The sequence below is a fragment of the Oculina patagonica genome, chromosome 1, assembly GCF_052425735.1.
Source record: "Oculina patagonica isolate OP01 chromosome 1, crgOcupat, whole genome shotgun sequence".
Lineage (NCBI taxonomy): Eukaryota > Metazoa > Cnidaria > Anthozoa > Scleractinia > Oculinidae > Oculina > Oculina patagonica.
Window position 1 is genome coordinate 15,861,295 of NC_135758.1, and position 12,236 is coordinate 15,873,530.

The 12,236-nt window shown below is 38.0% G+C and overlaps 1 protein-coding gene across 2 annotated transcripts in view; it reads right to left on the reverse strand.

The window, feature by feature from the left end:
* Window positions 1-1,539: 1,539 nt before the first annotated feature.
* Window positions 1,540-12,236, reverse strand: part of LOC144658534 (integrator complex subunit 3-like) — a 40,555-nt gene continuing 29,858 nt past the window's right edge. Inside the window, exons 19-30 of one of the 2 annotated variants that reach the window (XM_078518969.1) lie at window positions 10,142-10,186; window positions 9,653-9,772; window positions 9,359-9,455; window positions 9,003-9,062; window positions 8,707-8,775; window positions 8,102-8,180; window positions 7,373-7,535; window positions 6,356-6,529; window positions 4,692-4,786; window positions 3,478-3,550; window positions 2,966-3,077; window positions 1,540-2,527 (exon numbers count right to left, since the gene is read on the reverse strand). In XM_078518969.1, the coding sequence (XP_078375095.1) occupies window positions 2,444-2,527; window positions 2,966-3,077; window positions 3,478-3,550; window positions 4,692-4,786; window positions 6,356-6,529; window positions 7,373-7,535; window positions 8,102-8,180; window positions 8,707-8,775; window positions 9,003-9,062; window positions 9,359-9,455; window positions 9,653-9,772; window positions 10,142-10,186 (1,171 nt within the window). In that variant the 3' untranslated portion in view covers window positions 1,540-2,443. Of the gene's footprint in view, window positions 2,528-2,965; window positions 3,078-3,477; window positions 3,551-4,691; window positions 4,787-6,355; window positions 6,530-7,372; window positions 7,536-8,101; window positions 8,181-8,706; window positions 8,776-9,002; window positions 9,063-9,358; window positions 9,459-9,652; window positions 9,773-10,141; window positions 10,187-12,236 lie in introns of both variants that reach the window. The other variant, XM_078518961.1, reaches the window with a different exon arrangement.

The window sequence follows — 12,236 nt, forward strand, 5'->3', positions numbered from 1 at the left end:
ATCAGTGGGGATTGAAGAAAAAATGGAAACATCATCACACAGTTGACCCCCATGCAAAAACACTCCAGGATGTCACGGGACTGTTTGGTGTCCGTCTGCCAATTTCTAACTTCAAATTCCAATGTTAAATTCACATTAAATTTTCAATATTTCTTAGTTGTCTAAATTTTACTAATTCTTTTAAAAAAACTATCACCTGCCAAACATCCCCAAAAATCACTCAAAAAATTACAAAATACCGCAATACATAGATACATGGGATGAGTGAAGTTTCCTTGGATTCCTTGAAACACCAACAAGATATTTCCGTTTAAGGTGGCTGGTAATGGGTTTCAGTATTTCCCAGTCCTTATACTTTGGTTCAGGACTAAAAGCCTTCATCAATTGCTATTACAGTAATGGTATGAAACAAATGTTCAATCATTCATCAACAAGTTGTGATCATTTTCTTGACAATAGTAGTTCCCCGGTAAACAGTTGTAGTACTGTCCCATCAAAGTGCAATGCCTGGAAAATACCGAAAAGCACACGACCTTCAGGTGAAACCACACCTTACAGTATTACCAATACACTGCACTTTGCTAAGTCTTAAAACTTTACATTGTCTAGTCGTCTACTTCAATCGTTTATTTGTATTTGTGAGATACATTTATAAATTGAAACCATCATGTCATTAAGTAATAATGCAATCTCGACAACGTTCTAGATATTATATTATGCACACTAATACAGCTCATGCAAGCCCTGTGACTTACACAAACACAGTCGGACTGAGTGCTACTTAAGTAACTGCTTCGTGGTTTCTGCTGTACTGAACTCTGCCTTTCAAGGCAAAGCGCCCGATTTTAAGCTTCTCAAGCTTCTCAATGTTCTTGTTTACTTTGGCGCAAGCGCATAAGACAAAAATTTAACTTTTGCGAAACCGCTCCGATTTTTCCTTGCTCCGTTCCTTTTCGTTTTTCTCTGTCTTCTTATTATTTAATATAATTTTCAGAGGTGAAAATAAAAATCAGAAATTTTGACTGGTCGAGAATCTCGGCTCATGATGCTTTATAACCCATCAAATATTTTTGCGCGCGAGATTGGTCTAAACAAAACAGCCAAAACTGGAGAAAAGAATTCTTCCTGGACACAAGGCCTACAGCGGGCGTTAACGACATTATTTGTTATTAGCTATTATTACCCAACACAGTTTAGTAGAAAAAAAAAAACTACTCAATGTTCTTGTCTTAGTACCAGCGCAAAAGAATTAATTTCTGATTAAATCAGGTTGGATAATTTACAACGGTAACCCGTCGTTTCGATATTTGTTTCGATAACAACCAGTTCATCTCATATCAATATACCTTTCAAGTATCAACTGCAATATATTGCAATAAAGTGTACAAGACTCCAACTTAAGTATTACTCACACTACGGGAATGAAAACAATGAATATTTCTCGTTCCTTACGCGTGAGTAAGGAAACAGAGGAAAGCGAACAGGTCGTTAGCGAAACGACCGTAAACCGTGAAAATTCCACCACCTAACAGACCTAAGTTATAATGACTTTTGCAACCTTTATTAAGAATTGAAACAAGCATGAAGTACAACATATAAAGTTAAGTCAAGTTATGAATTGTAATGTGTAGTGTATGATGTCAATATGACCGATGCAGCTCAGTCTAGTAACATACCAACATAAAAACAAATTTCACAGCAAAACATTTCTATGTAAATTGCACAGACATGCGGGGCTACGTCACGGACAACCCATCTTGAAAACAACTGGCCAACTTTTTCAAGTTTATAATTTGTAATCTGTCTTAATCTTCGTCAGTCGATACCATCCTTGTTTATTTTCGGTTTTCTGTTACTCCACTGGTGTTTTTCTACATCAGAAAACTATTACTTTGAGGTTTCCTTCAATTTAAATCTAATCAGAAAATGGCTTAAAGTACCGTAACATAGCTCCTTTAATTAAATCATGCCCCTGTGTGTAGACGTCTCAGTTTGCACGAGGGCTGCTGGTTTGCAAACTTGATATTTTAGCAAAACATCGCAAAACTTGGTTGGGTTGATTATAGGCAACATTTCGTTCGTAAGGTTAAGGATTTTGATCTAATCGATTTTACGTCCTTGTCCCCAGTTTTCTTACGCTTTACGAGGGGCTATTCAAACACACACACACACACATGACTTCTACGTGAAGGTTATGTACATGTAACCACTTTAGTCCTCTAAGATCGCCTTTTGCGAGACAGGCTGCACGACACTGAATGCCTTACCGAATCGGTCTTTTCTTTTCAGCTCAATAAGCGGACTCGTTTGGATTGCATGCTTAAAGCTGTTTTTATCCATTTGGATTAAATCAAATTTGATTTGCCCCTTCTGTTGATGTTGGTGAAACTGAACACCTTCATTTCCAACTTGAACACACTCGTGCCTGTGTAGTCAGCATGTGTTACTCATCACTGTCTGAATCAACAGTCGTGTTGGCCTTCCTCCGTCGTTTAGCGTTGCGAGGTTTTACCTCCTGCTCCTCCTCCTGTTGATTGAAACCAAAAGATTGTACACGATAAGTAACAATATAATTAAAAAAAGCACAGTTTTGACGGCATGTTCGATCAAAATTCTCGCGTATCATCACATAGCCATAACTATTACCACAAACGAGTAACTTTTCTCATGCATACGTGACATAGCGTGACAATTCATTCCAACAGGCAGACTGTCACACACATTGAACATTTCGCTGCTTGCACTGTATAACGTGACAATTCATTCCAACTGTGCCAGGGACTGTAGGAAGTCTGCCTTGTCCCCAGCCATTCGCGATCGTTGGGGAAATGCTAGTTAATTATTGAGGACGGCGGGGGCGAAGAGAGTCCCAATCCCGCCACTCCCGACTCTTACAATCCGGAATCAATCGACCATGGAAACGCCTGTAGAGGAGGCAAGTAGGAAGGGATAACGTGTGACCCACCTCTTCACTCTCAGAAGATGAGGACGCTGCTCTGTTAGCAGCAAGTATTGACGCTCGTGTAGTCCTTTTTCTTGAGTCCTTGTCGTCACACATTGAAAATAACAGCTTAAACCTGAAACCAAAACATCAGCAAAATGTTGCTCTTATCACTGTGTAAAGTATGCATTTTGACAGAATTAGGACCTACTGTCCTGTTTTTGAAAAAAAAATGTTTGTTCATCCTCTCCAAATGGGTCTCCATCACTTAAGCGCTGTTCAGAAAGTTTGCAGGGCAGCAGAGTATATCAAAATTATATGTATACTTGTATACTTTACTAGCAGTATACATTTACCTTTCATACAAATACTTAGATAAGTTGTAAGAAATAACAGTTTTGTTAATTTAAGTTCAAAATAATCAGACTGTGGAACCAAAACGATCAGTAACAGTCACCGATAGTTTTCATTGTACCATTGAATTTTTTGATTTATTAACGATGTAACAAGGTCAAACAGAAGACTGAGGTACATACTTGTTTTTCCTTGCATCACTTGCAGTTTGTTTGACTTGATCTAAAGCCGATCTCAGGCCATCGTGTTTAAAAACTACAGTTAAAAGGCACAGTTTGAAAAATAAAATAAGGCTAGGTTACCAAACTGAACAGGTACATCGTATCATGTCAACCAAATTATAACACTTTTTATTTGTTCCCTTGATGTCATAATCCTAAATCATCCTCCCTAACACCTGCAAGCTCGCATGAGGTTAAAAAGGTTAAGTCTGCATACGAGCCTTGTGGTCCATTAGGCCGGAGCTTGTTCCGGTTCCCGCAGCATGAAGCGACTAGGAGTATTTCGACCCTCCCGGATGGGATACTAGTCCATCGCAGGGGTACCTTCCAGCATTAAATTCGCTGGTACCCAATTATACACCTGGGTGAAGAGACGCACTATGAAAGTAAAGTGTCTTGCCCAAGAACACAACACAGTGCCTCTGCCAGGGCTTGAACCTGGACCACTCGATCCGGAGTTCAGCATACTATAACCATTAGGCCACTGCGCCTCCAACAATATCCTCACATGTAAAGATACATTTACTGAAAGACACTGAGTGGTTTCCTACTAGAAAGCTTCGGTTTTATAGGATAGTACACACCAGCTTCATTCTCTCTTATTTATTACCCTCCTCTCTAAATATTAATATAATTGTTTTTTTTTTACTTCCTTCAAAAATTTAATGTAATAAAATTGGCATTGCGACCGTAGAAATACTATTTTTTATTTATTTTATTTATTTGTTTATTTATACAGGAACATCTGGTTTAGCTTACAAGCTAGTTTAAACAGAGTCCTGTCTAAATACTGAAATAAATAAATACTAAAGAAAATCATACAAATTACATTATAATTACATTACATTATAATACTAAATTGGGAAAATTGCATAAAAGTACCTTTGATCATTGTTACATACCACCTAGTACTGATTTGATATTTTGATCATTGTTACATACCACCTAGTACTGATTTGATATCACGTCTTCCAAAGTTGAGAATTTAAATGTGAAAAGATAGTCATAACATTTACCATGGCATGGATTTGTCCATCTTTAAAACCACTGTTTTTAATTGCGCTTTTTTATCCAAATGTGACAGCACAGTAAGTTCATTTCCGAGCTTTTTTTCCCGTTTATATAGCGCCACATAACGATATGAACTGTTATAAACCAAACAACAGAAAACTTACAGCTCATATCTTCTTGTTCCTGGCAGATCTTGTGCAACCAGTCCAAATGACAAAGAACTAGTTCCAAATTTATACCTGGCTGATTTTTAGAACCCCTGAAAGGAAACAGAGACTCACTTTAAAAGTGTCTGTTATTGATGTGTGGTGGATCGCATTTAGCAGACACTACCCTCCCTTGCCTCACAAACTAATCATATTTGTCCAGTTTTTGTCCAGAAGTGGAAGAAAATTGAATTACAATCTAACAGCCTGTTCAGATTTTTATTAATGTGTTCAAGTTGACTCATTTCGTCTTCGAGTAACTACTAAACTCACAGGAATCAAACCAATAATTTCTTTGCATAAAGAAGACTCCTTATCAGCTGAACACAGCACGCAAAATATCACACGGCTGCAGGGGGTGGTCGCATGTTTGAACTCAAAATGGTAACATATATGGCGATCCTTGTTAGCTCATTCTTGTGCGCAAGCGCGAAGAATGAGGTATTAGAGTGAAGCGCATGCGGTCGGAAGTTGTTAAGGGTAGACAAAAATTGTGTAGACGAAAGTCGTAGAACGGAAGTAATTTTACATGCTATTCCTCCCTTGTTAGTAAAAGTCAAAAATAACTTCCATGAAGCTCAGGTACACGTGTAAAAAAAATGAAATCATAGTATAGTGTAATACATAAATTTACAATAAATCGCAATTTCGGAACTTAAAAAGTGCAACGTAGATCAAGAAGCCATAATGTTGACACCGTGGGGGGTTCATTTTAACATGCGCTGACACACACAATTACGTCTTTCGGGCAGCCGGAAGTAATTTTACATGCTATCCCTTCCCTTTTAGTGAAAATTAAAAATAACGTCCTGAAGCTCAGATAAAAAGAAACGAAATTTTTGTATACCAGTCGTGTAAAAAATCTCAATTTTGGAACTTCTTAAAAGTACAACAAGAAGAAGTATTCAAAAGCAAATGAAGTGAGATTGTGACAATCAGATAGCAGGTACCGATACATGGAGTTACGCTTGCCATGTGACGTGTTTTAGTAAACGTTTCAGCTCACAACAAAACCACGATATCCGCGCAGCACGTGTCACGTCATCTCGTGTCACGTTATCCGTTTTTCATCTTTTTGAGGCGAGAAGAAACACGAGGTGTTCGTGCGCATCTTTCGCTGCTCGGCATCTTGATCGACGTTGCACATATTTAGAAGTTTAAAATAGTGACTTGATGTTAATTAACTTTTAACACTACAATCCTTTTCACATACGTATCTGAGCTTCATTTTGACTTTACTAAGAGGGGCTGTACCAGTATATTTTCATCCCCCCCCCCTGAAAAATGCAAATCAGCAATTACAAGAATGAGCTGGCTCCAAGGGCCCTTTAATTAATTTTCGAAGACGTAAAGTATGTCCTCTGATAAACCATGGTCAGGTGACCACAAAATTATGGAAGTTAAACAGTGGGAACAATGCAGTGTGTAAACCAAGACGAATACACGTCAATAATTTAACCAGGCTGTTTAAGGTGTGGGTCAGAGAACAGCAAGATGTTGGGGGAGGGGTAGGGGGCCGCTGAAACTATCCTGTTATAGCACCTTTATACCACATTGACTGTTTAGAATTTTAAATTCAACTGCAGGAAGCAAATAAGCACAACATTAAGTAAGTAGATTACTTTCTTTTCTTGCTTGCAGAAGCTTGTTTGCAAAGCTGTTGACCAATCAGCTGAGCGAGTTCTCTTGGGTATTCCTGTGCCCAATATCTAAGCAAGGAAACGCTAAACTGGTTTCCAGGCCTCTTTTCTGAGCATTCCATAGATAGGATTGGGATCACTAGATCAGTGGAAGGACTGGAACAAAACAAAAACAGACATCAAGATGAGACACAGTTTAATAGAATAGCCATGGTTAAAATTAAAATAACACTGTACAAAAGAGGCATTTTAAGTTGGTCACAGTAACATGTAAGTCTGTCTTTATTTAGCACATAATAGCAAAGCCGCTAATCTGTGGCCCTCCAATAAATGATCACAAGAAAAACTATCTACAAATAGTGACACTTCACGTTTGATGCTGGCCCATAAAATGTACATGTACATTCGACGGATACTTTATTTAGTGTACAAATGTGTCTTCGGAGATGCTCCCTCCCACCTACGTCACTTGTGGTCAAAACAAGAGAGCGGATATCATCTAAGAAGAAAGAACTGCTTGGTGCTTCCCAAGCCTAATACGGACTTTGTTAAGAAGTCAATTAAATTTGCAGGGGCCTCTTTTTGGAACTCATTAGACAATGAGGCCCGCATTGAAGAATCTTTGGCGGGTTTCAAAAGTTCATTAATAGAACATGGTTTTTAAATCTTTTGTATCATCTAGGGACTTTAATGATTTAGCGTAGTTTATTGATTTCTTAATTTATTGTTATTTTCATAAGAAACGCCCACATCAGCTATTATGCTAATATTTATCGGTATAAATAAAAGCTATATATATATATTAAACATGAATTGCATACATGCAGATCAGTACCGTCATTTCTCTAAGAGGCTGGCTAGCTGCCCAGTGGCAGAAAGACTAAGTTACAGTTAATGACTACAAAGTTGTAATTGACAAACCCATGCACAACTTCATATCTTGAATCGATTTTGCATTTTTTAGAGTTGATGACAATGTCCAGCCATGAGAAGACTTACGCAACACTTTTCATGAGAATAAGTAAATTTGATAGCGCCTCTGCGTGCTGATCTTGTTTGAGTGAAGGAAGAATATTAACGAAAGACTCCAACAACACGTCCTCAGCTTGGATCAAGTGCCATACACACTGCTGTTCAAAAGACTCCCATTCTAGAGTGCTTTCTGAACACAAATAAAAATCAACATTAACAATCATAAGTTGAATAAAACCTGACTACAAATAAGCCTGCGATTACAGCCGCCTCTCTTCTCCAAAGAGCCAAACCAGCAGGGAGCGAAGACAGGCGGCTGTATTCGCAGGCTGGACTACAAAACGCACATACAATAATTCATTAAGTAAAACAAGGAAGCAAGTGTTCAATTGCGGTTGAGACAATCAGGTATAGAATTAAGTTTTTTTTGTATTTTGTCGGCTGAAATAGTTCCTATTGTCAAACTAACTGTAAAACACAGCTGTATACATCATAGGCAAGAGGCGCGTCCATCAGTTTTTCAAACTGAGTCTGTTAACATGACGTGGTCACTTATTTTGTACATCTTTAGTCACGCAAGGCAACATTCAAACTATGAAAAAGGAACGTTTAAAAAGAAGCTTTTCAAGCAAACACCAAATCGACTACAATTATTCCCTTTCTGTATGGAAAATTATTGTTCAAAAACTGTCGAGAATTTGCGTGGTTATAATGTGCACCTACAGCAATTGTAAGCATGACGAGTGAAATACTTACCTAACAAAGTGTCAAGTTTTCCATCTTCTCCAAATATTGTTAACTCTCCTAACGTTATCTCACACATGAACTGGTTTAACTACAAAACCGCATGATATAACAAACATAAAAACAAATAAAAATCTTAGAAACAAATTCACTACAATGCAAACCCTTTTTCTCGAACCCCTAACTTCTCGAGCCTCCTATAACTTGAGCCAAAAGTCGTTGAACACTGCAATTCTACCCGCGATCTCTCGAACCATTTTTGTTTTTCTCGGAGAAAGCAGGATTCCACTGTATTAACAAAGTGAGCAGAAAAGGGCTATGGACTACACACACATTTGAAGTTTCGTAAAAAACTTACGTATTTATGTCTTTTAATCAATCAAACTGACAGGTCATGAATGTAGTTGGTATTTACAGACAGACTGGCAACCACACAAAATCAAGTGAAGAGCTCGAAAATAAATCAATATTGTTAAAACTGTGAAAAATCGCAATAGTAGGTGTGTGCACTGCATGTCAGGACGTGCTGTGACAAAAACAATAAGTAGGCATAATCGGCCAAGCAAATTACTTTCTAAAGAGGAACAAATGCAGTATATTTTTGTTAAATTGATCACCTGTCTCGGCTCCATGTTTCCAACAAGCATGTGAAGAACCTCAGTGTTTCCAACAACATACTCTGGAAACTAAAGAGTTTTGAGAAAAAAAAGTTAGAGATTCTTGGGGTACTTAAAAAGGATTTGGAAGTATCCGGGAGAGAGAAGAAGTCATTAGTGGCTTTGTCTGGCAGCAAAGCAGAAATTCCGTTCTTTCTCCTTTAGAGCCATGATAAGTTTAAAGTCGTACCTTAGGGTATTCTGTTTCGTTCTTGGCTGAAGCATTAGTTAATTCCATAAACTGCACCAGTGTTTACCTTTTTGTAAATAGAAGAAATGATGTAACGGAAGGCCTTGATATCATAATCCTGGCAAACCTACATGTATGAAGAAACAAACACAACATTAAACAAAAAATGCCAAAATTGCACTCAGGAAATGACATCAGTATTATTGCTAAATTTCTGCCTGACGTTAACTTGTGTAAACGTTAGAGAAAACGAATAGCAATATTAAGCGTTGTCTCTAACGTTTACACAAGTCATTGACGGGTAAAATATATTTTAACTACAACATTACAATAGTGAAACTTAAAGCTGAGCTTGAAACTGATAAAGAGAAAGCGCATTTGCTTTACACTGATTAGCTTTAAAATTTAAATACAGTTGCTGACCTTTAGATCTTCACTTAAGCATGCCTGAAGTGTCTTTTCTCCTCGAAATGTGTTTGCAAAGTCTTCGTACATTGTTAGCCGTTCATCATCTGAAACACTACTAGAGGCAAGGAAAGTTAACAAGCAAACCCAGAGGAGAGAGATTGACAAAATGTCAGACAAAACCAAGGGATACTGCTGAAGGCAGTTGACTAAAAATAATCTCAAAACAGCCTCTTGGAAATGAAAGTACTGTTAGTAAAAACTATTTAATAACAAATAAACAAAAAGAGATAAAGCTGCCTTTGGGCTAACCTTGCTTTTAAGAAGAAAAGAAACCGATATCCAAACTTGGGGTCCACAGTGTGTAAGGCACCTAGCAATGTCAGGTAACGTTCTCTACCAACATCATGAGTGGGAAGAACACATATATTCCTTAAAAAACAACAGGACAATTGAATTTATAAGCACATATTTATTTTGGCCCATCTACTGAAATCCCCAACAAATACTGCTCTCCTCTTCTAGTAAATTCGGCTCAAAGTCACGATCACAGTTCTTCTAATAGTTGTTGTCTAAAGGGAAATTCAAGTAGGACTTCAAGAGAAAAGCGGCTTTGCACTCTTACATTTGTCTTTTTCTGGCCTTCCCATTATGTGCTTGTACTCTAGCAACAGTCCTGACCGCGACTTGACAACACACACTGTACTGTAGTAAGTTCCAGACAGGTTTTTAAGTAGCTTAAAGTGCTATGTCTGTAAGCTGCTAGTTATATACAGACAAAATGCATACAAATGTACTGACCGACATAAGACATAGATTGGTCCATCTAAACAGTCCTCTACATTTCTAAAAAAAAATGTAATTTTCGTTTTAATATCAGCAATAAAAATCTCGATGATTTGGGAAGTGCAGAATGCAATATGGATCAATTGAAAGTATGATGTTTTATATATGTTCGTGTTTATTTGCTTTATTTTACTTTCGGAAAAACTGTTCACAGGCTACTTGTATTCTTTCCCAGGTGTTCCTTACGCTAATCTTTGCAAACGTATCACGACACTTTTGTTCGTTTGTAACAAAATACTTTTGTCTTCCTTGAAAATGCAATAACATGAAACTTTTGTTTTTTGTTTGTTTTACGGCGGCATCGATGACATTTGTTTAATTTAATTAAGTTACGGTTTAGACTGCACGAAAGACGATTCTCAAAAACTAAAGAAACAAATCTAATCAAAAAACATCTTTTTCGACAGGTTTTTTAAAACGCAGTACAGCTATGATATTTGTTTCCTGGTTATCAGGTGTTCACGCCGAAAATCCCGGTGCAAATTTTTGCATACCTAATTACGAAATCGCTGTGAAAGTCTCAAAATCTAATTTAATTAATTTGCGGTTTTTACTTGGCGCCACGAAGTCTGCAGGAATCCTACCGCAAACACGCAATACAAGCGATGTTCATGAGAGTTCCAGCAAAAAATGTAGACTAAACTGCGCATGCGTTTGGCGTAAAGAACGTTGCCCTAGAACGTCGAGTAGTACCACAAGGAGAGCAAAGGGTTTTCTGAAACAAATATATACGTTTGAGATCTTCATATGAAAGTAACGTAGATGTGCTCCAGGTTTTACCTAGGGGTACGGTCAGGTGCTCCCCACCCCCACCCCCTCCACAAGGAATAATTAATTAATTGATATTAATTAATTAATTGCTGATTAAAAGTTTACACCATAGTGCTTTAGCGCTTGAGGGGTTTAGGGGTTTATCACACGACTGCCCACCAAACCATCACAAAAGTGCATTCTGCACTAAAAACGTCCAACTGATGGCTTAGTGACTGGTAACCTTATCGAGGACAAATTTAATGAAATTATCTTATTCATCAACCCTACATCTTATCATTTGTATAAAACAAGTTTATTGCCTGCATGTGTGTAACTAGATCTGAGGTTATATACATTATAGTACACTCAACAAAATTATGGGATTCTGATTGGACTAGAGCAGTACAGTTAATCCCAAATTGTACTCAATAGGAGTACCTACTACTTTTCTTTCCGAAGTTGACCCGAAATTCTTCAAAGTCGACCCGAAAATTTCCGAAGATTTCCGAAGTTGATTCAAAGACTTTTGGAGTTCAACTGAAGTCTTCCGAAGATTTTCCAATCTTATCCTGAAGACTTAGGAATGTTTTGGAAATTTACCTGAAGTACGTGTATTCTAAAGACGAACTGAGGTTCCAAATTGTAATCTTGTTGAGTGTACTATAAATAAAAAATCGCACGACCTTCTCGTACAATTCGTGATTAATAGGTACTCGTGATGTTTTGAAAGTTCTCAAATTGCACTTGCCTAAAGGCATGTGTAATTTTGAGAACTTGCAAAACATCACTTGTACCTAGTAATCACGAACTGTACTCAAGGTCGTGCGATTTCCTATACTAATTAACTTGTGGTAGTTTATCCAATGTTTTAAACCTGCTTGCAAACAATTAGCCAAGAGACATTCAAACAGCACAAAAGTTGACTGGTCAATTTGAAATACAATAGGAAATATAGAGCACGATCTAGCGTGCTAGGGATGGCACTGCACTTCCACTTTGACTGACCGCTATCAACAATCATGGCTGGATGTAAACATTTGATTTGTTTATGGGTCAGCTACGTGAAGTAGGTACAAACGTATTGTTGTATTCCAAGCACTTATAGTAGACTGTCGCCCTCCTGCCGAGAGCGGGGAGGGAGAGAAGGACGCAGACAAAGGAAGAAGAAGGGGGTGGGGGGGGGAGGAGAGGGGAGACACGGAATGTTCCCGTTCTCGCGGTCGGGGCGGAGGCGCCACACGCCGAGATGAGGCGGGGCGGGCGAGTGTTATGTTGAATGTGTGAGGACGATTGGAAC